The sequence below is a fragment of the Silene latifolia genome, chromosome 11 (genome assembly GCF_048544455.1).
Source record: "Silene latifolia isolate original U9 population chromosome 11, ASM4854445v1, whole genome shotgun sequence".
NCBI classification, from domain to species: Eukaryota; Viridiplantae; Streptophyta; class Magnoliopsida; order Caryophyllales; family Caryophyllaceae; genus Silene; species Silene latifolia.
Window position 1 is genome coordinate 206,514,567 of NC_133536.1, and position 27,735 is coordinate 206,542,301.

Consider the following 27,735-nt stretch of genomic DNA (forward strand, 5'->3'; position numbering starts at 1 on the left):
TGTGCAAAAGATAAACATGCATGCAAAGTGGAATTAAATGGAGGGAGTATTATTGGTTAGCTAGTATGCCACTCCCCCCAACTCGCTCCTCTAGTGTACCCCGAACTTTTTCCTTTATTAATTTAAGTTGTGCGTGCTTTCTTCGTCTAAAAAAGGCATGTAGTTCTCCCTCCAATAAGTTCCTATTCAATGGTTTCTTTACATTTATACGAAATAAAAGGTCGTTTTTTGGCAGGTTTAATATAAGTAGATTTTTCACATCGGATTCTTTTCCTAGGTGACAATGTGACATACAAATCCTGCCATTCGAGCCACTTTGTCGCTTTTTCTAGTAGAACTAGGGCGTTTTGTTGTATGACAAGAACGAACAAGGCACAAGCTAAGTAACAGATTATCAAGTTCATGGATTAAGTGGATATGTTTATGATAAAAAAAAATCTGTTAAAATGTGGATAAGTATGTTGATTTTCGTACCAAAACCAATGAACATCACAAACAACGGCCAAAGTCAAGCAAAATCACAGACATGTTTGACATAATCTATGCCAAAGTCATAATTATATCCACTACTTAACCCATGAACTTCATAATCCTATTATACAAGCGTGTTTTCTGCACCCTTAACCATATTATATTAATCACATACTGATTTCGGTTTGAAAACCTAAATACACTTAAATGACTTGTAATCAAATTAAAATCACTAACATGTTTGTTTAACAATTGACATAATGTATGCACTTTACTTACCTTTTTTTTTTTTTTTTTTTATGACGAGGGTGTTGAGCCCCCCGGGCCCATGCATTCCCGCACCACCACATGGACCATGTAAGCCACCCCCTTCGGGGGCTGCAGTGGCCAAGTGATCATCGCCCCAGCTGGTAGTCGAACCTGGGACCTCTCAACTTCTACATTTCTGCAAGCTTCAAGGTTTAACCCAGCTACCACTGGACTAACACCACTTGGTTCACTTTACTTACTTGTATGTGCTAAAAAACCGCATTAAGAACAACAGAATTAAAGAATCTATTGAATAGGTCGGAGTAATCTATGAGTTTATTAAGTTTCCTTTTCTTCATAGCCAAAGGCGTGGAGCTAGGACATGGAAATGTGATACTACACTATGGTACAAATACCATACCCGTTGGTCTTTGTATTTGGTGGTCACTAGGACCACTATCAAAAGCAATTCAAGAACTTTCTTCTTATCTCTAATTCTTGTTGCAAATTTTCTAACTTTTACTGTTTCTCACTAGTCTTTATCTACCTCCAATAGGAGTATATAAGATGGTAGATTAGTAGCTAGACAGTAGTACTTGCAACAAAGAATCAATAATTTACTGTGTACATTTTATGTTGCCCGTGAAAATTGACCGTTAGAACAGTTTTTTTGTGGGATAATAAAAGAAGCTTTAATTACAGAAAATTAATCTTCCATAATATTACTCGCTTAGTAATTTTTAAAATGACCTTGAATTAGGTAAGGCCTACTACCCTTAAACATAAAATTTTATATACCAAAAAAAATAAAAATAAAAATCAAGATTTTTAAATTAGTCGCTGGTCATTAATTGTCTTTGACATAAAACATAATTTTGGGCTTGTAAGTTTTGTAAAGATGAGATTATAAGTTTATAACTACACAATGAAACTACTAATGCCTTGTAAGGCAAGGAATATCGCGGTAAAACGACTAAATAGTGTGAAAATATTTGCCATTGAAATTTCGAGTATATTTGTTGAGATAAATAAGACATATTCAATCATAAACTACTAACTACTACATTCGTCTAAATTATTTACTTATCTTTAATCTAAAATACATAGTTTGGTCCCGATTGAATCATATATATGGAGATGGACAGTCACTTTCCCAAGAGCTTACCCCTCGTTAATTGGTCACAAAAAGTATAAAAAAGATAAACACACAACTAAAACGATTGACCATCAATTTCTTTGTTCTTTTTTTGGTCTAAAGGGAGATACGAGCGATTTTAATGCTGATGGAATTTAAATACGGGTCATGAGCACCATCATTCATAGCTGGGAAGAATTGACCCGACCCGAATAACCCGTACCCACTATAATCAACCCGAATGGCCTGACCTGCTATAACCCAACCAAAAATCTTTATTGTTGTAAACTTATAATTATCCATGAATAACTCGATAACAGTTCACGCGAAAATGACCAAACCCGAAATAACCCGGCTCGACCCGAATCGAAGCCAACAAAACCGAAACTAACCTGACCCAAACTGGCCCGATCCGATTAACCCATTTGTCATATTTAATAGGATCCGAATAATTACCCTTTCATTTTCCTATTTAATATTTACTTATAACTTACTTTTTAAGTTAATTGACATCTACATGAACATCTATTTTTACAATCAATTACCAGCAAGTGAAGTATATATGAAGATTATCATCATCTCTCGTAATTTTACCAGCTAAGCTATTTCTAACGGTCAATAACTAGAAAGCTAAGTGAGGTATGAAGATCACCAAATTTAGGGTAAAATGGTGTGTATAACGTCCCTCGATGCCGCTTAAGGTAAACCAAAGGTCATTACATGTCGTTTTCAAGCACCTTTATGGGCATGTTCCTTCTCAGTCGTTCTCTCAGACTTTTAAGGAGACTGACTATACATAATAAACGACAAATATTTATTTATTATCATATCATAATCTACTGTTTTAAGGTTCCCTTTTACAACGTTCTACCATTAATAATCATTTGAGTTATAACGCCATGCCCTAGTTTTAGTGAGACATTGATTAGATATCTTAGACACTCTTGATATTTTCTTTATTGTTTTTTTGTTGCTATAGTTTAATGTGATTGGTGTCTAGTAATTGACTTCTACTAAATTTGGGATCCGTAAACATATCATAAAATCACGAAATCCAATTAAAATGGCTAAAAAGTGATAAAAAGTTTTAAGTTTAAGATGAATATGTCTGTCTTAAGGAAAATAAACTGAATAATCATCACAAATAGAACTTCTTTTCTAGTTTTACTCGAGATCAATCAATTTATTTTTATTTAGTTTAATTAACAATTCCTTATAAATTATTCAAAAATGAATATCAATCTAAGAATAAGATTAAGGTATACCAAAGGTTCTATGACCCAATTGACTTAACTTATAACTGTTGTAAATTATAACGAAAGGGACCAAAGGGTGTATTATCCTATGACCCCGAAAAAAGGTGTTGGTTGGGATGAATTTATAACTCCGTTGTAAATTATTCTTGTTTACAACGGATGTAAACAAAAATTTGTGTTGACCTAATTTCTCCTTGCCTAAAAGAAAAATCAAATGAGAAATTATTAAGTTAAGCTAAATTGATTATTCCTTTGAATTAACATGACTAATTATATCACAAATTATTTTTTAATAAAACAACTCAAATAATATAGCTGGTACGAAAAAGAATATCTAAGGACTAACAAAAAGTTTGTCCTATTTGTACAAGTGGAGTGTTATTTTAAGACCGATATATTCGCTTTAAGAGAGACAAGCTGGACTTATATACGGAGTATGTGTTAGATGATTTACATGTTGCTCCAATAGATATTTCTCATCTTATAGTGGTTTGTAAGTTTGATCTGTAATTCTTATGGTAAACAGATTGTCAAACAGAATTGTTGAGTAACTTTTATTTAAATGAGTAATAATATTTGCATACCCGCTCTACATACGGTCCGTTTTTCTTAAGACCATTGCTTTTGGTCTGAAATAAGATGGGTAACATGTCATCATTTTACAATAAAATGTTGTTATTTTTTTATAACATGTTACCATTATTGTTCAAATCATTTTCAGAGTAAAAAATGACACCTCTAGTCATAACATTTTGTGAATTAATTGGTTACATTTTCTTAAAAAATGGCAACATTTTATCCGTCTGACAAATAAGACCAAAAGTGTCCGTCTGAAACAAGAATTTGTGCTCTACATAATATTTCAAAGAACAACCTTACAATTGAATCACATATATATCAATGATGGATTTCAATTCTATTTTTCGTACAAGTTTACTAGTGTTATCAAGTTGAAGACATGAATGTGTATATGAACCGTGATTATTGGCATTCATATCTTTGTCGTTTGCCAAAAAAAAAAAAAAAAAAATATGTTTGTCGTTTGCTTTTTATCAACAGTTCATCAATTGAAGAATACCGGTAGAGTAGAACATGCTATTGCAACCCCTATGAGACAAAAGCTCAATAGTATTGACTATTGAATGGTCCTATGTTAAATTTCGTAATTCGGCTGGGCTAGAACCATATGAAAGAGAGACAGTCCGATTTAAAAGTCTAAGGAGGTTTTATTCCCAAACTAATTGGAAACGGGAGAAGTAACTGTTAGTTGGTTTATATGGTAGACAATTCTTCTCGGTCTTTATCACAAGTAAAATGTACCTGGACATCCTAAAAAACGATATTGAACCATGGTCATAGTGTAACACCAAAATGTACTTATGATTCAAAATACACCTTAAAAAAGTTGAAATGTTAAAACAAGACTATTGAAGTGGTCCTAGAAGTCGATATTGAAGCATAGTCATAACGTCACATTGGTATGCATTTGCTACTAAAAACACACCTTAGAAAAGTTAAGAGGTTAAATAATACTCTCACATAATGAATAGCACAACATCTTTTATATTTAGCGTTATTATTCCTTATATTAAAAGCATTAACATGTTAGATATGAATATGTACGAAAAAGGAATTGACAATAACACTGCACCGAATCGACTCCGCTTTCCTAATAGAATAATTCGACCCTTAACAGTGCCTGGGTATAATCGAACTTTCTACTGAGATAAGACGGTGCCCTCTGATTTTTGGCACAAAAATCAGAGACGTAATATAGAAATATTTTGTGTAGATTGTTATACGTTCTTTGATGCAAAAGAAGATTATTTTTTCTGTAACTTTTCTTCTCATCCTTTATCTATTTATATAGAAAAGAATTGGGTGTCAGGAAACAGGGGGATGCATTTGTGAAGGGATGTAACTCTTCAGAAATTAGGATTAAAAGTATTTAAATTACGCGAATTTAATTACTGCCAAAGTTTCGGGGGTGTTGCCCCCGAACCCCCGTCATAGTTATTCGAACGAAAACTATTCCGCAATCCCGTAAATAATTATACGAGCGTACACTCCGTACTTCCCGAACTTGTATTATATTATTTAGAAATTACCCATCAGTGAACCGATCTTAATTACGCTAAATGAACCGGTAATTACTCTTAAATCACCAACATAACACGCATTTTACAAGAGTCGGAGAAAATTATTTGGAAGCCTTGTATATTCGGATGGGTGTTTAATGTTAAAACAAGACTATTGAAGTGGTCCTAAATTTTCATGTACCAAAAAGAAAAAAAAAATAAACTCGAGATTTTCTAAATTAGTCACCAGTCATTAATTGTTTTTGGCATAAAACATAATTTTGGGCTTGTAATTGTAAAGATGAGCCGAGCCTATAACTACACAATGAAACTACTAACGCCTACTAAGGCAAGGAATATCACGGTAAAATGACTAAATAGTGTGGAAATATTTGCCATTGAAATTTCGAGTATATTTGTTGAGATAAATAAGACAGATTCAATCATAAACTACTGGCTATTACATTCGTCTAAATTATTTACTTATCTTTTAACTAAAAATACATATATAGTCTGATCCAATGTACTACTTAAACTTCAATGTTAAGGCTCTCTGAAAAAAACTCTAACCTCCATCCATCAAATTTGGGCTCCCATCCATAATTAATCAATGGTAAGCCCTAAAACCGTTTCAATTTTCAATTAATAGTATGCGTATCTCTCATCTAATCAATAAAAGTCTCTCTTTTTGGGAGAATCGTTTTCAATTTTTATGTCCTTTATTTCGGGGTTTTCCGGTTAATCCTGAATTTATTTTCAATCAAAATATAGATAAGAGTAATTCGTTGATGGTTCGTCACACATTACTTCAAACACCTTTATGGGCATGTTCCTTCTCAGTCGTTCTCTCAGACTTTTAAGGAGAGTGACTATACATAATAAACGACAAATATTTATTTATTATCATATCATAATCTACTGTTTTAAGGTTCCCTTTTACAACGTTCTACCATTAATAATCATTTGAGTTATAACGCCATGCCCTAGTTTTAGTGAGACATTGATTAGATATCTTAGACGCTCTTGGTATTTTCTTTATTGTTTTTTTGTTGCTATAGTTTAATGTGATTGGTGTCTAGTAATTGATTCCTACTAAATTTGGGATCTGTAAACATATTATAAAATCACAAAATCCAAGTAAAAAAACTGATAAAAAGTTTTAAATTTAAGATGAATATGTCTTCTTGAGAGAAATTAACTGATTGATCATCATAAACAGAACTTCTTTTCTAATTTTAGTCGAGATCAATCAATCCCTTATTTTTATTTAGTTTAATTAACGACTCATAAATTATTTAAAAATGAATATCAATCTAAGAATAAGATTAAGGTATACCCAAAAGTTATATGGCCCAATTGACTTAATTTCTCCTTGCCTTAAAGAAAAATCAAATGAGAAATTAAGTTAAGCTAAATTGAGTATTCCTTTAAATTAACATGACTAATTGTATCAGAAATTATTCTTTAATAAAACAACTCAAATAATATAGTTGGGACGAAAAAGAATATCTAGGAACGAACAAAAAAGTTTCACCTACTTGCACGAGTGGAGTGTTATTTTAAAACGGATATATTTGCCTTAACAAAGACAAACTGGACTTATATATGTGTTCGGTGATTTACATGCTGCTCCAAATAGATATTTCTCATCTTATAGTGGTTTGTAAGTTTGATCTATAATTTGTGGTAAACCGTCATACATGTTGGGACTAAAAATTGCATTTTTTATCAGGGACATGTGTCAAGCAGCGGATGGAGGAAATAATTGGGCTGGGATTGATTACAGGGCAAGTAGAAGTCCGTTGGGCCATAACAAAGAAACACACTACTAATGATATAGTGGTTGGCAGTCAAAGGGGGAGAAGAGGTCAAACCATTGACTCCTAAAAAAGTGATAACAACTCCTAGATGCCAGGAGGCTGTTTCTAAAGACCCGGCAGAAGCTAACCCTAGAGGAGGAGACTATAAAAAGGGAGGAAGTTCAATCAGAGAGGAGGACGCACAGAAGCACAAGTAACAGCTACAAAACCTTACCATCTATCACTCGAAAAATCTCTGTGGTTATTATTCGTTGGAGCTTCTCCCATTGTACTCCCTTACTTACAAATTTATTCCGATCATAGTGCAAATCTTGGTGGGACTCAGATTCCCCCCGCGGTTGTTCCCACAACGGGTTTTCCGCGTCACCAAAATTCCCTCGTGTTGATTTTTCTTTACCGTCTTCCATTTTACTTTTTTGCACCATAATTCGTTATTTCGTTCGCAACCACAGACGATCACTTTGACCCACTTAACATAAAACGACTAACCGGTAAAATTTTACCAAAACAATTTGGCGCCCACCGTGGGGCCTCAGTGATCAATCTCTCATAAAGTGGAAATTAAGCAATCCATCCGTCATCATGTCTGGAGCCAGCGCAAGTACATCCAGCACCCAGGGGGTATCCTCTCCATCTTCTGGGGGAGGATCTCTTCCAGCGAGCACAGGATCAGTCGTCGCACCGTCAGCAGCCAGTCAGCGCCTCCCCGAGAGCCATGCCGCCACCTTTCAAGCCACCCCAAGCGCCTAAGGCGTCAGCAGCACCCGGTGTTACGAGATCTAGCAGGGAAAGCAGCCCCAGCAGGACCCAAATTCGAGAGAGGCGCATCAGGAGGAGTCCCGAAAAAGTCAGGAGCCTCATCACCAGACCCAATGCGAGTGGTGTTGGAAGGAATGGATACCCTGCACCGAGCCATCGAAAGCCTGAGGAAGGACAACCAAGACCTCAGGAACCAGATTGCAACAGTAACCAGGACCTCGTCAGCCGCACTGCCTCCACCTTCCGAGATACCAGTTTCGGTCACCAGCACGGGCCCCAGACAGATCCCATCGGAGCTGATCACTAGACTGGATCTTGAAGGAGTACCACCCAGAGGAGCCATCGAGCCCAGTGGACTAGGGTTCCTGTCCTTTGATCGACCATTCAGCTTGCAGCCAACCCCAGGTAGTGCTCTGTCTAATAGTCAGCCGGGAACTAACTCGCAACTTTTTGCAGGAACACCCCTCCAGCAGGTGGCAGGGTGGAATCCAGGACCCAGCATCGGCATGAGGAACCCAGCAAGCGGACATTTCTCAGGAGGAACCTGGGTGGGAGGAACCTCTCCTCAACAAGCACCAGAGTGGCAACCAGGAACCATCATCCACGCGACACCTTTGGCAAGTCAGCCAGGCAGTCAATTCCCAGGAGGAGCCTGGTTGGGAGGTACATCTGTTGGCTCTTTTCCGCCTGTCTCTAACCCTCTTGCAGGAACAGGCAGCCTGCTGGAACAGCAATACCAGGAGTTGAGGGACCTGATGTACAGGATTCCTGGTGTAGCGAGACCCTTGGAGAAGGTAACACGAGATAGCTATGCAGATTCCCCTTTCGTGGATGACATAGCCCTTGTCGGTGTCCCAAAAGGATGCGTGCCGCCAGCCATGACGCTTTACGACGGAACCACGGATCCTCTTGACCATATCAACCACTAAAAGCAAAAGATGATGGTGATCACCGCGACAGGCTCCTTGAAAGAAGCCTGTATGTGTAAAGGGTTTGGATCCACTCTGTCCGGAGCAGCCTTGCAATGGTTCGTCAGCCTACCAAACAAGAGCATAACCTGCTTCGTCGACTTAGTCAATGCCTTCCACTAGCAGTTTGCAGCCCCGGCCTGCAGCCGAGAAAAACAAACTAGTGACTGTGCACGGAGGATAGTGCGGGGACCGAGGAGGCCACCGAGAGATTTTCCGAACGGGTTCAACAGGAGAAGGTGGCAATCCCTCGGTGCGACATAGCCTGACCATAGAAGCATTCCGCCAGGGGCTCCGCCAGGAGTCGGACTTGTATAAAGATTTGACCAAGTACCCATGCACTACCTTCGAGGAGGTGCAGACAAAGGCAATTGCAGTCATGCGGCTGGAAGAAGACTCAGGGCCCAGGAGGGCAGCTTATGGCACAGATCTTACGTCCAGAAAGGCACCTGTGGAGAAGCAGAATGAAAGAGCCAAACCCTACAGCAAACCTGTGAATAAAGTATCGGAGGGCCCAAGAGGAAAGAACAGCTCAGAGCCACCTCCGAAAGTAAGTGAGTATAAATTCTCAACCAATCTTGCAGGTGTACTCAAGGCCCTAAAGGAGATCCGAGGAGTCAGATGGCCCAGGAAGCGGACTGACGAGCGCCCTAACGACAAGAGAGACTCCAGTAAAAGGTGCGAATATCATGATGACATCGGCCATGACACCGACGAATGCTACACCTTGAGAAAGGAAGTCAAATTCCAGTACGATCGAGGAAACCTGGACCATCTATTGCCAGGAGGCTCCACCAAAGTTCATTCCACTAACCAGGTTTTGCCTACTCCTCCACCTGTGTGCACTAGAATTGTAAATGTTATTACAGGAGGCTCGGAATTGTGCGGCCTGACCTATTCAGCAGCCAAAAGACACGCCACACAAACCAAAGGAGATAAGCTAGAGTTTTCTGCAGAGTCACCGCCAGACCTCCCCCTTGATCACCTTTGATGAAACAGATGCACAAAATGCTCGAACAACACCACGACGCTCCGATCATCACCATCCCCATAGGAAATGCGAGGTACGGAAGATCTGGTGGACACAGGAAGCTCCGTCAACTGATTATCTTTGGAAACACTGAAGGTCATGGGGTTCAGCGAGAAGGACTTTGCAACAAAAGAGGTACCTCTAGTCGGTTTTAGTGGCGAAACGAAGCACTCTCTGGGAGAAATCGTCATCCCGACCTATGCCAAAGGAGTCAACAAGCAGGTAAGATACTTGGTTATCGATGGGCCCTCTACTTACAATGTGATTCTTGGCAGGCCCTGGATCCACGAAATGAAGGCGGTACCTTCAACTTACCACCAATGATCGAAATTCCCAACGCCTTGGGGAGTGCAAGAGATACGTGGGGATCAGGAGGAAGCCAAGAATTGCTACAAGATAGCCCTAAAACCAACAGCCCGGACCGCCAAAGATAGCAATTTCGAGCAGAGCATCCGGGAAGAATACGTCGAGCCACCTCGGGCGGAGCTAGACGAGATCGGCTGGATGAGCCGCAAACCGTAACGAACCATACTCATCGGGTCAGAATGCACAGGTAAAGTCCGTCAGGAACTTGTTCAATTATTGAGAGCTAACATGGATTGCTTTGCTTGGTCCCACAATGACATGGTAGGAATAGATCCAAGTATCATAACACACAAGCTGAGTGTGGACCCAAGCTATAAGCCTATCCAGCAGAAGAGGAGGAAGATTGCTCCAGAGAGGAACCAGGTCATAAACCAGGAGGTAGACAACCTGCTCGCTGCTGGAAAAATCAGGGAAGTAAAATACCCGGAATAGCTGTCTAATGTGGTGGTAGTCCCGAAAAAAAATGGCAAGTGGAGGGTTTGTGTCGATTTTACGGACCTAAATAAAGCTTGCCTTAAAGACCCGTTCCCGCTGCCGCACATAGACGCTATGGTGGATGCCACAGCAGGCCATGAAATGCTCACATTCTTGGATGCTTGGAGTGGCTACAACCAGATCAAGATGCACCCTGATGATCAAGAGAAAACGACATTCAGGTCAGAGCGAGGTATCTATTGTTATAACGTGATGCCCTTTGGTCTAAAGAATGCAGGTTCCACCTACCAGCGGCTGGTGAACACTATGTTCAAAGAACAAATAGGCCGCACCATGGAGGTATACATCGACGACATGGTGGTGAAATCAAAGCAAGCTGCCCAGCACGTTGAACATCTGGCTGACACTTTCAGCACCCTGAGGAAATATGAAATGAAGCTGAATCCCTCGAAGTGCACTTTCGGAGTCTCCAGTGGGAAGTTCCTGGGATATATGGTCACACTGAGGGGGATAGAAGCCAGCACTGATCAAATCAAAGCCATACTCCAGCTAGAGTCACCTCAAAAGCCGAAGGATGTGCAGCGTCTGACGGGACGGGTAGCTGCTCTGAACAGATTCATAGCAAGGTCCTCAGACAGATGCAGATTATTTTATGACATCCTAAGGAAGAGCCAGAAGTTCGAGTGGACGGAGGAGCATGAGGCAGCACTCAACGAGCTGAAAAGATATCTGAGCACTCCACCACTCCTATCAAAGCCAGAACACGGAGAACCCTTGTCTTTGTACCTCTCAGTAACGGAGGTGGTTGTCAGTGTAGTGCTAGTTCGAGAGCAAGAAGGAATACATCATCCAGTATACTATGTCAGTAAGTCCCTGCTACCTGCAGAGACCAGGTACACCTCACTCGAAAAACTTGTACTTGCACTGGTCAAAGCCTCCTATAAGTTGCGACCTTATTTTGAATCCCATACTATCTCTGTGGTAACTAACTACCCTCTTAAGACTATAATGAGGAAACCAGAGTTATCAGGAAGAATGGTCAAGTGGTCCATACACCTGAGTGGCTACGATCTGAAATTCGAACCTCGGACATCAATCAAGTCCCAGGCTCTGACAGACTTTGTCTCCGACTTTTCCCCCTCCCTCCAGATGCAGGCTGAGAAGGAAATCCTCACTCTAGGGGAGGACAAAGGAGAGCAGATGTGGGAGCTGAATGTAGATGGAGCCTCAAATATGAAGGGAGCAGGAGTTGGCCTGGTCCTTAAGTCACCCCAAGGGGACCTGCTGGTCCAGGCAGTTCGGTGCGAATTCAAAGCTACCAATAACGAGGCAGAATATGAGGCCTTGATCTTGGGTCTGCAGCTGGCTCTGGACCTAAAAATCAGGCACATCCAGGTATACAGCGACTCCCAACTCATCGTGAACCATGTAAATAACTCTTATGCAGCTAGAGATCCCATTATGATGGCCTACCTGGAAATAGCGCAAGCGCTGAAACTCAGGTTCCAGACCTTCAACATTAAGCAAATCCCCAGGGACCAGAACGTAGAGGCTGATGCCCTAGCTGCCCTGGGGGCAACATTCAAGGCAGGTACAATCTCCACCGTACCTATCGCCCACGTACTAGAACCTGCAATATCAAAAGCAGAACAGGACAACGAAGGCACAACTGGCTCACCACAATCACAGGAAAAAGGGGTGTTAGCAAACACCACCAGCCAAGAAGAGGCTGTAGATTGGAGAAAGCCTTATCAAGACTGGTTACAGAACGACACGCTTCCAGCAGACAAGAAAGAGGTAAGAGGCTTTAAAATGCGAGCTTCCAGATTTGTGCTGATTGATGGTGTCTTGTTCAGGAAATCCCACGCAGGACCCTACCTGAGGTGCCTGGATAAGGAGGAAGCCCAGGCTGTTTTACATGCTATCCACAGTGGTGAATGTGGAAACCATGCAGGGGGCAGGAGCCTGTCCAACAAGGCCCTCAGGCAGGGGTACTTATGGCCCAGGATGCGCAAAGATGCTATGGAATACGCGAAAAAGTGTGATGCCTGTCAAAGGCATGCACCAATCAGCCACCAGTCTGCAGAACCTCTGCACCCAGTTATTTCCCCCTGGCCCTTTATGAAATGGGGAATGGACATAGTAGGACCGCTACCCAAGGCACCAGGAAACAAGGTCTATATGCTCGCCATGACGGACTACTTCTCCAAATGGATAGAGGCAGAATCATTCTCCCAGGTTACCGAGGCTCAGGTGATATATTTTATTAAACGCAACATCATCTGTAGGTTTGGTATTCCATCTGAAATAATATGCGATAATGGGTCTCAGTTTATTGGCAATAAGACAGAAGCATTTTGTGCCAGTTGGAACATTTCATTGCAGAAGTCTACTCCCAGGAACCCTCAGTCCAATGGCCAGGCGGAGTCCAGCAATAAAATCATAGTGGAGAACCTGAGAAAGAAGCTGGAAGAAATTGGGGGTAAATGGGCAGAGGAGCTACCACTAGTCCTGTGGGCTGACAGGACCACCCCTAAAGTAGCAACAGGGCAAACTCCCTTCAGCCTGGTATTCGGGGCTGAAGCAGTTATTCCTTCAGAGGTTAGGGTTCCCACACACAGATACGGGTGCCTGACAGAGGAGCGAAACCAGGTGGAAATGGCAAGCAGTCTAGACACGGTGGATGAGCTCAGAACCAACGCCCAGATCAGGATGGCCTCGTACAGGCAGACGGTGGCCAGAAGCTACAACAAAAATGTGAAGGTCAGGACCCTGCAAGTAGGAGACCTGGTCCTGAGGAAAGTCTTCCAGAACACTAAAACCAGAGAGCAGACAAATTTGCCTACAATTGGGAAGGACCGTACCAGGTGGAAAGTATCGTCGGAAATGGAGCCTACAGGCTCATGACAATGGAAGGGCAAATGGTCCCCAGATCGTGGAATATCATCCACCTAAAGAAATATTACATCTAAAGCGACTAGAACAGTCAGCAACCAGACATACAACACGACCCCACCAGGTTCCAGGTTTTGTTAAAATGTTCTTGTCTTTCTAAGAGCCTCAATTTTTAAGTAGAACTTTAAAATCCTTTTCAGAACTTCTAAATTAAATCTTTTGACTTCAAATTTTCGGACTATAATTTTCAGTATGCTTTAAGCAAACTACCCTAAAACCTAAAGTTTTATCAATAGTACGCTTCAGGCCTATTTTAAATTTGTATGCTCTAAAAGATAATGAGCCTGCAAAAGCTAATCTGGTGGAGTTTGTGTCCCTACACAGAGATGCATGGATTCATGGCTAAGTACCCACAGATCGGATGAACTAGGCTCCTGCAGTACTTAGCATCCGTGCAAGCGAGGTTCCTCTGAAACAGAGGGGAAAGTAGATCCCAGAGCCTCCAATCAACGGAAGCCGGCAATTATACAACGAAAAAGGTGCACGCACGACAAAATAAAGGTACGCCAGAAAACGGCAGAATTTTAACTAAAGCGCCTGAAACGGCAGAATATCAAAGTACGCTTCGCTCCCGTGAGCAAAGCCAAAACATACCGAAAAACTATCCGAAAAACTAATAAAGTTTTATGCCACACAGGGCCCAGAAACTGAAATACTGAGAATAGAAAAGGAAGCTGGTTCAGGAGCCTCGTCAGTCCAGCACAACACGCTCTACCTCTGCAACGGGAGCCGGAACATTTCCAGGAGCAGGCTGAACAGTGGAGTTGCCCTCTGGAACCAGGTTGTCAGCTGTGTGGATTCCTCCCTGAACCTCTTCCTCCTCGGCAGCAGAGAAGCCGTCATCCTCCTCCAAAGCGTCGATCTCAAAATCCGACAGTATTCCCAAATCAACTTTCTCTGGGAAAGAGTCAGCAAACAACCTTTCTTCCTCCTCTAAATCCCAGGACAGGTGCTTCCCCTCCTTGTACTCCTTGATGCAAGCAATTTTCATCTCCCAGGAAGAGCAAGCAGCAGCGTCAGTTAGGGCCTTGGATAGGTTGGCTTTCTTTTCTTTCAAAACCTTGTTCTCAGACGTCAGGGAGTTGTTAGCTTCCAAAGCTTGAGCGAGCTGCTCCTCAGAATCCTTCAAGCTGGCACGGGCCGAGTCAACCTCCCCTTGGAGGCCAGCCTTCTCCTTTCTCTCCTCGTGTAGCTGGTCAAGAAGCTCCCTCTTCTCCGTCTGAAGGAGGCACACATCATCTTCCATTTTAGCGAGCTTCTCCCAGATAAGGAGAGATATCTGCAGTGACTGGTGGAAAGAAGAAAAAACCCTCAGTACAAAAAACTAAAAAAAAAAAAAAAAAAAAAAAAAAACTCTACCTCAAAGGCATGCTCAGCTTCCAGATCCGCCATTTCTTTCAGAGGCCTCTTCTCTAATGATGAACGAGGACCAGGAAGCATCAACCGCTCCAGATAAGGCCAGTGTCCAAGAGCCCTAGACCGACCAAACCCCTCTGGGAGCTTCAGAATCATCTCAGCAAGTGGAGCACTGGGAGCCACAGGGGTAAGATGCTCCCTACCTTCTGGAGGCAGGAACGCCAGAGGTGTGACTTCAGCAGCGGCAGAGTCAGAGGAAACGACGGGCCTCTTCGAGCAAACCGCCTCACCATCCAGAGAGGAGTCATTCTTCCTCTTGGAAGCAGGCTTGGGGACAACACCAGCGGCCCTCTTCCTCCGCTGGGCCAATATCATTTGTAAAGTAACCTTGGGCCTAGCAGATTCTGGAACCAGAAGAGTCAGGAACCAGAAGGGTCAGGAACCAGAAGGGTCAGGAACCAGAAGGGCCAGGAACCAGAAGGGCCAGGAAGTTCAAGGGACAGGAATGCAAAGGTCAGACAAGAGGCATACCTGACATCACGACTTCTTCCTCCTCCTCTCCGTCGACAGAAGGCGTTCCACCAGAAGAGAAGCCAAGCAAGCGATTGAATGATCTTTGATCAGGAGCCAGGCCAAATAACTTGGTCAAAGAGACAGTCTCGTTGGGAGAAGGAACAAGACGGTTCAGGCCTGCACAGAGAAGCAAGTAAGGAAAGTAAGCAAACAAAAGAAAAACCGTAAAAAGGAAGCAACGAGATACACGGTAGATCGCCACTCAGAGAACACATAGTCAACTGGAGGAGGGAGAGAACTAATCTCCACGAAAACAAAACGACGAAACCAGTCGGAGTCATTGGGCTTAGGAGGAAAGATTATGCAATGCTCTTCGTTTTCCCGGACACGCAAGGTGACCTGGCCGTGCCCCAAAGACCTCACTGTAAAAAGGTGACCCAAATCCCCAAGGTCGATCCCGGAACCATATAAATCATTCATGATACACAGAGGAATTAGAGTACGCCAGGCGTACGGGGAAACTTGACACACAGCTAAGTTATTTAGACGAAGAAAATCCTGGATTAACTTGGGAAAAGGAAACCTCAAACCCAAGAAGAAGGGATAATAGTACAAGCAAGTCCACCCCGGCCTTCGAAAGTCGGCCCTCTGACCCGGAAGTGGGACATGCACCACCGCGTCATCGGGAAGCCCAAACCACTCCTTGATTAAAGCAAGGTCAGCCGCTTCGAAATCAGAGTCACAAGAATGTGTTGGGGTAAGAATGGAGGCCGAGGGAAACGGGTTATGCGAACCGGGATTAGAGCCCGGAACAAGGTAACTAGAAGACCGAGTACTTTTGCGAGCCATTTGAAAAAATAATAACAAAGAAGAAGAAGTGATGGTACCTGAAGAAGGACAGGGATCTTGAAGGTGAAAGAAAGAGAGAGGTTTTGGAAAATGGGAAGTTAGAAAATGAAAAGAAACAAAAATCAGAGAAGTTATAAGGGAGTGGGAAGCGTGACGGTTGGACAAGTAGTCAAGAAAAAGTAAAGAGGGGAAGTGAGGGGTCACGTCACATGAAAACAGGCGGCTCCCAAGAAAGAAATTCCCGCCCAAGTTCACTTACACGGGAATTTGGGGACAATTGTTGGGACTAAAAATTGCATTTTTTATCAGGGACATGTGTCAAGCAGCGGATGGAGGAAATAATTGGGATGGGATTGATTACAGGGCAAGTAGAAGTCCGTTGGGCCATAACAAAGAAACACACTACTAATGATATAGTGGTTGGCAGTCAAAGGGGGAGAAGAGGTCAAACCATTGACTCCTAAAAAAGTGATAACAACTCCTAGATGCCAGGAGGCTGTTTCTAAAGACCCGGCAGAAGCTAACCCTTAGAGGAGGAGACTAAAAAAAGGGAGGAAGTTCAATCAGAGAGGAGGACGCACAGAAGCACAAGTAACAGCTACAAAACCTTACCATCTATCACTCGAAAAATCTCTGTGGTTATTATTCGTTGGAGCTTCTCCTATTGTACTCCCTTACAAATTTATTCCGATCATAGTGCAAATCTTGGTGGGACTCAGATTCCCCCCGCGGTTGTTCCCACAACGGGTTTTCCGCGTCACCAAAATTCCCTCGTGTTGATTTTTCTTTACCGTCTTCCATTTTACTTTTTTGCACCATAATTCGTTATTTCGTTCGCAACCACAGACGATCACTTTGACCCACTTAACATAAAACGACTAACCGGTAAAATTTTACCAAAACAATACATAGTACACATGTAGCAATATTTCTACTTGACTAGCTTTTCAAAAGATACAGACTAACAAATCTCACCTTAATCCCTACGCCTAAAATCGCCATTAGAGAGTAAAAATAAGAACTCTAGGTATAAAGGTTAACTCGATTTCATGATTCCTCTTGTGCAATAGCTATCTCATAATCTAACTTGTTCAGAAACTGCCCACTCACATGTTTAGCTTCAGAGATCATTGTCATGGATCATGCTTGGATCCAGACCAACCCCGCCACGTTTGGTTAGGCCACAAATATGACCTTGACGGTTTACAAAGATGGAAATAGCTGAACTCATTTGGGATTCTTCCTCTGCAGTAGGGATGTCAATTTCACCCGCATCCATCAAAATTCGATCCACCCGATCCTAAAAGATGGATGAAAACCCGACTTAAATGGATGATGGATGGATGACGGATGAAACGATGATGGATGACGGACGGGTTGGATGAAGAAATTCCACCCGCCATCCACCCGACATTCATCCATCACCCGATTTTATTACTTTTTATTTAATTTTTTTACATGTAACACATTATTTAGATATAAATATTTAAATTTTCATATTTGTCTACTCTCAATATAGATATTTTGTGAACCTACCCACTAGAAAGTTAAACTAACTGATTATCTAACACTTTATTTTTGTAGAGAAAAAAAATCATCATTTTTTTTAACTTGAAATATATTAATACACAACACCCGTTTATCACCCGGTCCACCCGTTTCATCCATGGATGATGGATGGATGGATGACGGATGATATGTTTCACGGATGATGGACGGGTTGGATGAGATTTTAAAAGGACGGATGGATGACGGATGAGGCTTCACCCGACCCGAACCCGATCCATTGACATCCCTACTCTGCAGTTGCATCTACTATATAGTGTTTTTCCTTGAACAACATCAAATTGCCATTCAATAAATGAGAAATAATGAGCCAATTCAAATCCTTCGTCAAGTTTATATTGTTCTCATTTGACTTTGGTCATCAACCATTTGAGCGACAGCGATATAAACGACAAATATTGAGCTGATATGATTCTTTCGGAATGTCTTTGATCAACAGCGATATAATAGCCGACGAAGTTCATATTATTTGATCACCAAAGCCAAATAGCAACAATATAAGTACGATAGAGGAGGGGTAATCTTTAGACTAGATGATAAAAGGGAAATTTGAAACCTTTGTCATGTAATTATGACAGGAACCGCCGAAGTGTTAAACTGTAGAAATTTTTTGTCGATGACATAAATTTTTGCAAGCACGGGTAAGCTTGACTTTCGAAATATCACTGAGATTCTTAAGCTTGATCATGATTTTTAGTTTGTTTTGCCCAATTAAATTCCCATCTTTTCTCTGTTATTATATACTCGTAAAGTCGTACGTAGTTGTAGACATATCAGGGCTTAGTCAATTGCCAGAGGAAATGCTAGTTCATGGGTTGAACTGACGAATTAATCAAACGCGAGATTAATTCCTTGAAACGACATGTTCTCGCAAATCACAAATATATTATGAAGTGTATTTATATAATTCATTCTTGTGAGTGTCAGCTGAACATTTCCGATTTGGGTAAGAATTGTTTCCGACAATGAATTATCAATATGATCGACACTGGACCGAATCTGCATATATAATCACTTAAGTAGTTAAGTTCGGTACAAAAAGACACATTCAACTATTACTATGAAGATTATATGAGTAAATCTCCATGAATATAAATTGTTACGTTGTTAAGATTACGATCAATATCAGTCTTTCTCAAACTACCAACATGCACTAAGCATGTCATCCATTGGTAACAATCAGCATAGTAGGCAGGCAAAACACAGAGGAAGTGAATTTCTAACCATGTGATATGCTCGTTAGGTAACTTATAGATAGGGCGAAATAAACTTATAGACATGGCTAAACAAGTACAGAAACACCTAAGCAAAATACCCACTGCCATATTTACGCATTTAATCACTACGTCAGTCATACCCACCCTAATAATCAGTCATCCAGAAGCATAATCACTAACCTACGTCAGATGGTGAAGTGAACATAGTGTTTATTACAATACTGCCGTGAATGCTTGAAAATGCAAAATAATTGTAACTTGTAACACGAGTCGTAAAATAGAAGGAAGAATGACAACGCCAGCCATAAGAGGCCTTTATTTTTTTTGGCAAAGAGACTTACTTAAAGACCAGCAAGAAACAACTAAAATAAAGGAATAGAGTGGAGCATGAACTTGCAAATTACCAGTTAGTCTTGCTGAAGACGGGTCGGAGCAAGTGACGGGTAATACCACTCACAAAACGGATAGAGGGACAAGGTGGGGGCACCCCCATGTGCTTCCCTCTCTCCTCTATTTGGGTCATTTGTGAGAGGAAATGGTATCCGTCACTCCAAAGTGACGGATAAGTACCGTCTTCAATGAGATTTTGGGCAAACTAAATGACCCACTTCAGCTACCTAAGCAAGAATTTCCTAGGTCTTACTTTTTTTATCTTTCCTTGGTAAATATGAAAACAACAAAATCAAACTCCTCAATCTAGTGTCCAAGCTATCCTTCTTCATCAAGCACTAAAATCTGCAAGTTTACAACAATGATGAAATAAGCACTCTTTTCGATTTCGTTATTTCGTGGTTATACGAAGATTAAGACAAATATATTATACAGTCCCTTATTTTGCCAAACTATTTTTAGAGCCATTTTTTTCTTGTATTTTTAGCACAACATTTACTGTTATATAATTAGACCGTACAAATAGTGTGAGACCGTCTCACATGAAAATTTACGATAATTTACCCGATACAGATAGAACTTTCCATGAGAGGACTTCATAACAACCATATATAACTTAATGGACCCGAAGATTGTGGGTATACCTGTTCCATTATCTGCCGGCTGCCGCTACATTCCTAGACCTGTCTAACAGTGATAGACCTCAGAATGATAGTTACAGTATCTTTTTACTGGAGCAAGCTTTATAACATGTTCCTCCCTCCGGACCTAAAAAAAATTGACAAGGCAAAAATGTATCAAGGAAGTTGTCCGAAACGGTAAAAAGAAAATCCCGACATACAACAAACATGTGTTTCTCAGAATCTAAGGACACTTGTGCATACAGGGCAACATTCTGACACAAAATGCTTTGAAGTCTTGACATGCCTGAATCATGGTGAGGAAATCTGTAACACAACACATAGAGACGCGAATTTAAATCGTGCTTCAAACTTTACGTTGCCAACAACTCCCTTGAGTACTTTCTGTCTTCTGCTTACCACCTCCAAAGAAGAGACTAAAGAGGAAAAACACAACTTTAAAATTCTGTGATAAAACCAAATGGAAAATTGCAGCAGAAAAGGGAAAAAATACACAAAAAAAAAAGCATCAACAGTAAGACAAGAGCAAAACGTACGAGAGAACTACCTTAGTGATGGCCAGCCTAGTACTCAACTTTGATCTATAGCATGAACTTTACCATGATTTTTGTTATCCTCAACAACTGCAATTGCTTTCTAAAAAAATAAATGTAAGAAACAGTCGAAAAAGCAAATGAATATTAAAATAATAAATAAAAAGGCGAATGAGGAATGAATTAATATAGTAAAACTGGAACTGAAATGGGGAATTAGCAGACGAAAGTGCAAAAATGGAACTGAATTGGAGAAAGGAGAAGTTTTTCATGATCTGACTAATTTGCACAAGTCACCAAACGTATGAACATGAAAGTGTTAACAATCGTTCCTTTATCCTTTGGGGAAGAAGGTTTGCTTCTGAGAGTGCTTATCTTGGTTCAATCTACATCCTAACTACACTTTTTAATACGGAACATTGAACATAGCATTTCATTCTAATGATTTACAATTTTTTTCTACCCTCTTTTCCCGACATGTCAGCTGACTGGCATACAATTAGTTTGAGGCTAAAGTTATATGAGACCTTTATGTGTAGATTTGGTTGTATATTAATGGTCTCAAGCTAATAAGCTAAAATGAAACAACATAATGATAATAATCATGCCCTGCACGCACATGACTAAGAAAGCTAATGGATTCTGTAACTACGTCTCTGAATCCATCACCAACAAACCACCCCAATTTTATAAGTCAACTTACATTTGGATCAGCGAATGTATCACATAGGGCTGAACTCACTCCCTCTAGGCGCAAAATAATTTAAGAGGTGGTTCCCTAGTATTTAAATAACAAAATATAGTGACACACTATATCATAAACAAGTAAAGGAAAAGTAGCCAACATAAACTATTTGTTAATAATTGTTGTTCTTCCTACCATCGTGTAGGTTGTTATAAGAGCTTAAATACGTGAACTGGATTAACAAGGGCCAATTCTGCAAACCAATAAACCTATTAAATAAAGTCCTACGACACCCCCATGGATTATCCTAAGTGTCACTCCTGATTATCACAAATTACGAACATAGAGCAAGCATAAGTGAAATCAAAAGGATTCAATATCCTACAAGTTGCTTGACAATTTGCTAACAAACCTTGTGATCATCTCGCACCCCCGGCACCTCATTCAACCTTCACACTCCCCTATTTATCGCCTTCTCAGTAGTGTGACATCTTTAACACCGCCATCATTAGGTGTGCCACCATAAGCCTTGCCTTTCTTCACCACCGTGTTTGTCGGAGCCCTTGCACAAAATGAATATAAATTGTTGAACAAGTGAATAATGAATGAGAAAGAAACGACAAGACTAATTTTCGGATATCAAACTAAATTTGTTTTACGATGCTTTAGTGACTACGTGCCCTAAGACCTTAAATCTCTCACAATGTTTCACTCTTAGTTACGTCAAGATACTCTTGTAAACAACAATGACTAATATTCGAACGTTATGAAAGCCTGATTAGTCAGTCTTTCAAGTGGATATTTTCTGAAACTAATTGCACATAGTTTTCTTAAAGCAAATATATAAAACAAGCCAATAGTAAACTATCAATCTCCTCTTGATAGATCTCAGTGCACTATTCAATGTAGCTAATATATGGTCTATTTGGCTTCCGTGATCTCTTTCATATCTATAACCACCTAAGAAGCTAAATCAAATCTTCATTAAAACTCTAATTCAACATCTTAGATCTCAAAATAGCACAAAGATGAAATTTGTTTCAAATAAAAGTGTTCATAGTCCCACCATAAAAAGCAATGAAGCTTGCATTATGTCACCTTGAAAGACAATGAAAAATAACAAACTCTTACAACATTTCGCAATCCAATTGCTCAATCAAAATTGGTAAGGCACACCAAGGCGATGAGTAATAGATCAGGGTAATGGCACTGACTCTACCTAGTACCTGTATAACAGCTTGCAATCTAGGTATAATTTCTAGCTCAACCAAAGATGAGAAAGCCATGCATAAAGCTTGCAATATTCGTCGACTTGTTGGTCAAAGAAACATATAAACATTTGACTTTGATAAAGCGGTAATGAAATCGTAGAATTAAATTTCAAACAAACTAAATATTTAAACATTGCTAGGAGGCATATCATTAACAGTATAAATTTTGAACTGCAGTAAATAGAGACATGTACCTTACAAAAATACTACTGCTCATCAGCGGACCAGCAGATGATAGGCATATAAAGAATAATTGCTGTAAATTTCGAGTATTGGGCAAGTCAAACCAATATCAGATCTGCTTAGAATCTGCATGTGAACAATTCTGCTCTTAAGATCCGAATATGAAGAAATCAAGTGTGTTCCAATAGCAAATGAATTACTTCAAACTATGACTGTCGGCAATAGAGGGAGTATAATTGTATACCTAGAATTGTTAATTGAAGCAAGAGTGGCTCTTCGACCACCCATAGTAACCACCTCAAATCCAACCCTCTTGATTTCCTTGCTTGATCTCAACCTTTAAGATTGTAAGCATCAATTCAGTATTAAAAAGTGGTAGAAATCTATACTCAGAAATTTACATTTAAGGAGTAATACTCACAAGTGTGGAAACCCTGAATCTGTAAGGAACCTTGAATCTTTAAGGAAAATTAAGGAATTCCACCCAAATCAAAGATTCAAGGAGCTCTATTAAGATTCTTGAATCTTTAAGTTAGGGTTGAATTCCTTAAAGATACAACTTGTTATGCTACTATTGATAGTTCTCTGTTCCACCCCAATATGAGAGGGGAAAAATCATAATTAATCAAGTCTTCTGTTTTGACCCCCCCAGATTATTACAATTCAATCGGATTAAAAGTAAAAATATAATCCCTAATTTCTTCAGTTCACAATCAATGTTTTACCTTAATAGTTAACGTCTAACATTCAGTTGAAGTTATTGAGACGAAGCTACCTTACCAGTCGCGACGTTCATCGCTGGACCACCAGACCTCCTCCACGTATTACAGTCTCTCCCCCATGAGATCAATATGCCGATCCTCGCCATCTATTATCCTTTAGTTCTTTTCACGTCAGATTCAGATAATTAAGTCTAAAAGACTTAATATAATTACCTGAATCTCCGAAGAGAACCAGCAGCATATTCAAGCTACCTTTTCCAAGTCGACATCCAAAAAACTTATGTTGCAAATTCATGCCTCCCAACAATTTGATATGAACATGTAAACATCTGATTCACGATAAAGTCTTAGTAAGTGCCTTAGCATGCATAATATCATAATATTTAGTATCACTATATCTCTTCATATATGTTACTGAATGAGATTGACTTGACATAGATGCTTACATCTCTCTCAAGCTCAAACTTATATAAGCAAGCACCCTCACGTCTCTCATAGTATCCCGATTTCCAAGCTTCAAAATTGATAAGGCACACCAAGGCGATGAGTAATGGATCAGGGGTAATGGCACTGACATTACCTAGTACCTACACAATAGCTTGCAATCTAGGTAAAATTTCTAGCTCAACCAAAGATGAGAAAGCCATATACCAATTAACTAATTAAAGAACATAAATAGATTTGTCATTCATACGATCTCATTCTCATCCTTCAAGTTCCTTTCTTAAGACGATATTTCATGAGCCTAAGCATCGGTATGGGGATAAGGTGGAAACATATGAGTCATAAAAATAGTCTGACCATGTTACTTAGCTCCATTTTGCTATTATGATCTTGATGCATATGCATGGTATTACATTTTCTGTCATGACAGCCAATAAAACGCGTCTTCTAAAGTTTCCGAAGCTTTAGTAACCATTGCCCAGGTTTCTTGTGTATAACAATCCTAGATGCATGGTATTAAGTATTAACATGTCAAACCGATCATGATTTCCACGATAAGTTTCCATTCAGAAATTTCAGATGTTAAGACTGAAACCGAATTTTTATGGCATGCCTAGACGAAGGTTTAACTTTTCGACTAAAACGCATATGAAATGTTTCGTGGGGTTGAATGTAACATACCACAAAGGGGCAAACGACGACGACAAGTCCAAGAATGGATACAGCCACCTGTTTACATAATTTAGTATAGAAAGGGACTAATTAGAGAACAAAACTAAGAAGTTACATTATGCTTTACGAAGAAGGAAAACAAGTAGATTGGCTGGCTTACGAAATTGATATACAAGCATGAAGGACCCACTGAAAAATGACAATGATGTCCAAAGTATGAAGTATGCTAATCCTAATCCAAGGGAAATGCTGCCACCAAAATAACAAATAAACTTAGTACATGGAATGTGTAGAATGAAATCGTATACTATTTTCGACTCAGTCATTTGTTTACCTTTTATATTCACTTTGCTGGGTATTTTGATCATAGGTGAACAAATGATTGGGACGGAGGAAGTAACTATATAAGTGTAGATAAATCACCAAGTTATTCAATGCAGTATCACAAAGCAGGAAGACAAGGTTGATTGTGTGCATGTTTATTATAAACTGGCCACATGATTAACATAGTTACATTAGATTTTATCTTACATGTATTTGCGTAGGCAAAACGCAATGTCGTCCTATTGTAAATAGGTTGGTGGTTTAAGGTTTAAGGCGAGATTCAAGTCAAATACTTGCACCAAAACCTTATACATTCAATATATCCTATCATAAATTTGAAAACTTTGTATTACTCCGTATTATTTTTACTTCGTAGGTATTAAATGACTTGCTTCTTATCGATAAAAAAGTGAAATGTGGCTAATTGATCCCTAGATTATTGATTTCTTGAAAGCATGATGTATGCACAATGTTTTGAGCTAGAGATTAGGTGCTCACAAAGTTGAGATCATAGTTCTTTGTTGAGAGGAAATGCACAAGTATGAACCAAAACACCATATCAGTGAGTATCACAGCTCACAGCTTCTGCACTCATCTGTTTGAGAAAGCACATCGATCAAATTTCGTCGTAAAACAAATGATATACACAAAAGGATAAAACATCATGTACCTTCAGCTCCCTTGTTTCGGAAACAGAGTAATTTACCTGATAAATTATTTTGAGGATATTGCCCCAAACCCCGGCAGTCGGACGAGAATGATCGGCAAGTTGTCGAGAGCTCCAATTTTTCTTAGTAGTATGTGGAGTACCACCATATACAAAAACAATGTATAAACCTTTTTCTGAATCAATCCTTTCATTGTGAACCCTCTCGAGTCTCGCCGCTAGCTTTGCTGTGATACTCATAGCAACAGTACATTGAGATCCCTGATCCTAGCTTCATTAACCAATGATGAAAATTTATAAACATGATATTGCAAATCATTTTTATATAATGTCGATTAAGCCTTGTATAAATGTTTGGCAACAAGAGCATATGAGACTTTAAGCAAAAGAGGAGACAAGGATCCATGCAGCAGATGATGCCAAACCTAGGCTCGGTATACTAAATTCATCAATTGCATACTCTTCTTTTCAAATCCAATCTTCATATAGCTAGAAAGCTATACTCTTACTCTTTTCAGAAACACACTTCCGACATAAAATATCCATATGACAAAGACATGGTTTTTGAGAAATAAATAGCTAAATGCTAAAATATGCTCAGAATGCAGACAGCTATAAGGATCCAGTAACTGCATCCTTGTTTACTCGAGTTCAAATTCAAATTGCAATAAGAAGCAATAGTATTGGCAGCTGCAACATATAATCTCCTAATAATACCTTGAAGGTTGACTTAATGGAGAAAATGAAATAAGAACAGGACTAAGTGGCTTCTCCTTCTTATGCGCAGTAGCAAGACACCTTGTTTGAAGTGAAGATAACCCATGTCTTCGATATATCAACCAAAATACAACAAATAATACAAAGGTGCTACATAGTAAAGATCAAAATTTTGACGAATTTGCCATACTCAAAACCAACCCAACTTCTCATATAACTAAATTACAAGGAAAAACATAATTAAAAAGCAAAAATAAAGCATTACCCAAATGAGATTGTACTCTTTTATAAGGATAACAGGAAGTTGGTCTAGTAAAAACAGCATCATTCAGGCAAATTTACAATCTTTAAGCATACACCTTAACATAAAACTCAATAGTTAACATCTAACATCAGCATCAATCGAAAATACAGTGAGTAGTGGAAAAGAATTGAGAAATTAAAATGTGGAATGAGGGTGGGAGATACAAAAGGAGAATCAGACGAAATAATATATGGCTAAAGTAGCTCAGTCAAACTACTTGTCCACAAACATCATCTAGCTCCCAATGACATACTCATTTTGAAATATAATTATGTCAAACTGCAATCCAGCATCTTAAAGAAACAAGACTCCAAATTGCACCAACTTAATTAAAATTTCTTCAACAAATAGGAAAATTAAATTATACCCAAATCAAATAACCCAGAAATTAAAATAGCCTCAATTATCACATGCAATCAATTTAAACCTAAAAAGAAGTCCCAAATAATTCATGCAATCAAGTTAAACTGAAAAAAAAACGTAAACTATTTCATCTAATTGACAATCAATAACCCACACCAATAGTTAACATAGAAGGGGATTGCTACTGTAGTGAATCAAATAGCATGCAAATGGCAAAGAAATGTAGAAGCAAAATCGCAGGGGAGAGAGAGTGTGTGTAGAACAAAGAAGGGGAAAGCAGCGAGAAACCTAACCATAAGAGTCAGGGGCAAAATGGTCAGAAATACATAAAGTCACTGTTCTGGCTACAGTAAAGGCAGTTGGGGTTTTTTAAAGAGTTGTATGGATGGATATGGATATGGATATGGAAATGAGTCATAATATTTGTATATCTAAATTCGCTTTTCATAATATTTCAAAGAACGATCTTATAATTGAATCACAAATTCTCATTATGAACGGGAGACATCCGTCTATAGTTATAGACTGGACAAATATTCTCTTACTTTAAGCATAAGACAAGCAACAAGTTACATGATGAGACTAAAAAATGTCACCACTTTAAGCATATTTGACCGTCTTTTACTTTAAGCCGGATATATCCGTCTATAGTGAGACTAATTGCAATTAAATATATATCAATGATGGATTTCAATTCTATTTTTGCACAAGTTTACTAGTGTTAGCAAGTTGAAGACATGAATACCGGTAGAGTAGAACATGCTATTGCAAGTTTCATTTGGGAGCCCCTATGACT

The 27,735-nt window shown here is 39.6% G+C and overlaps 1 protein-coding gene across 14 annotated transcripts; it reads right to left on the minus strand.

The window, feature by feature from the left end:
* Positions 1-19,216: 19,216 nt before the first annotated feature.
* Positions 19,217-27,332, minus strand: LOC141612465 (uncharacterized). 14 transcript variants are annotated; one of them, XM_074431249.1, is made up of 15 exons: positions 26,273-26,461; positions 25,595-25,782; positions 25,387-25,483; positions 24,725-24,813; positions 24,574-24,621; positions 23,895-23,962; positions 23,736-23,777; positions 23,148-23,193; positions 22,971-23,063; positions 22,738-22,852; positions 21,685-21,834; positions 20,602-20,690; positions 20,341-20,470; positions 20,058-20,181; positions 19,217-19,758 (listed from the first exon to the last, which is right to left on the minus strand). In XM_074431249.1, the coding sequence occupies exons 3-9, from the start codon at positions 25,398-25,400 to the stop codon at positions 23,059-23,061; spliced, it is 312 nt and encodes a 103-aa protein (XP_074287350.1). In that variant the 5' UTR covers positions 25,401-25,483; positions 25,595-25,782; positions 26,273-26,461; the 3' UTR covers positions 19,217-19,758; positions 20,058-20,181; positions 20,341-20,470; positions 20,602-20,690; positions 21,685-21,834; positions 22,738-22,852; positions 22,971-23,058. The 14 variants fall into 14 exon arrangements, with proteins under 14 accessions (XP_074287350.1, XP_074287348.1, XP_074287359.1 ...); XM_074431247.1 differs by having other exon boundaries at positions 25,595-25,826; XM_074431258.1 differs by lacking the exon at positions 23,148-23,193 and having other exon boundaries at positions 23,507-23,777; positions 25,595-25,822; positions 26,273-27,323.
* Between the last annotated feature and the right edge of the window lie 403 nt (positions 27,333-27,735).

Coding starts and splice junctions, on each gene's coding strand:
- LOC141612465 (XM_074431246.1), bottom strand. CDS start 25,446: ATGGTGTTTTGGTTCATACTTGTGCATTTCCTCTCAACAAAGAACTAT. Junction 23,778..23,894: donor AGTTTGAGCTTGAGAGAGAT/GTAAGCATCTAT, acceptor ATCGTGAATCAG/ATGTTTACATGTTCATATCA. Junction 23,194..23,735: donor TTGTTGGGAGGCATGAATTT/GCAACATAAGTT, acceptor ATTCCTTAATTT/TCCTTAAAGATTCAAGGTTC.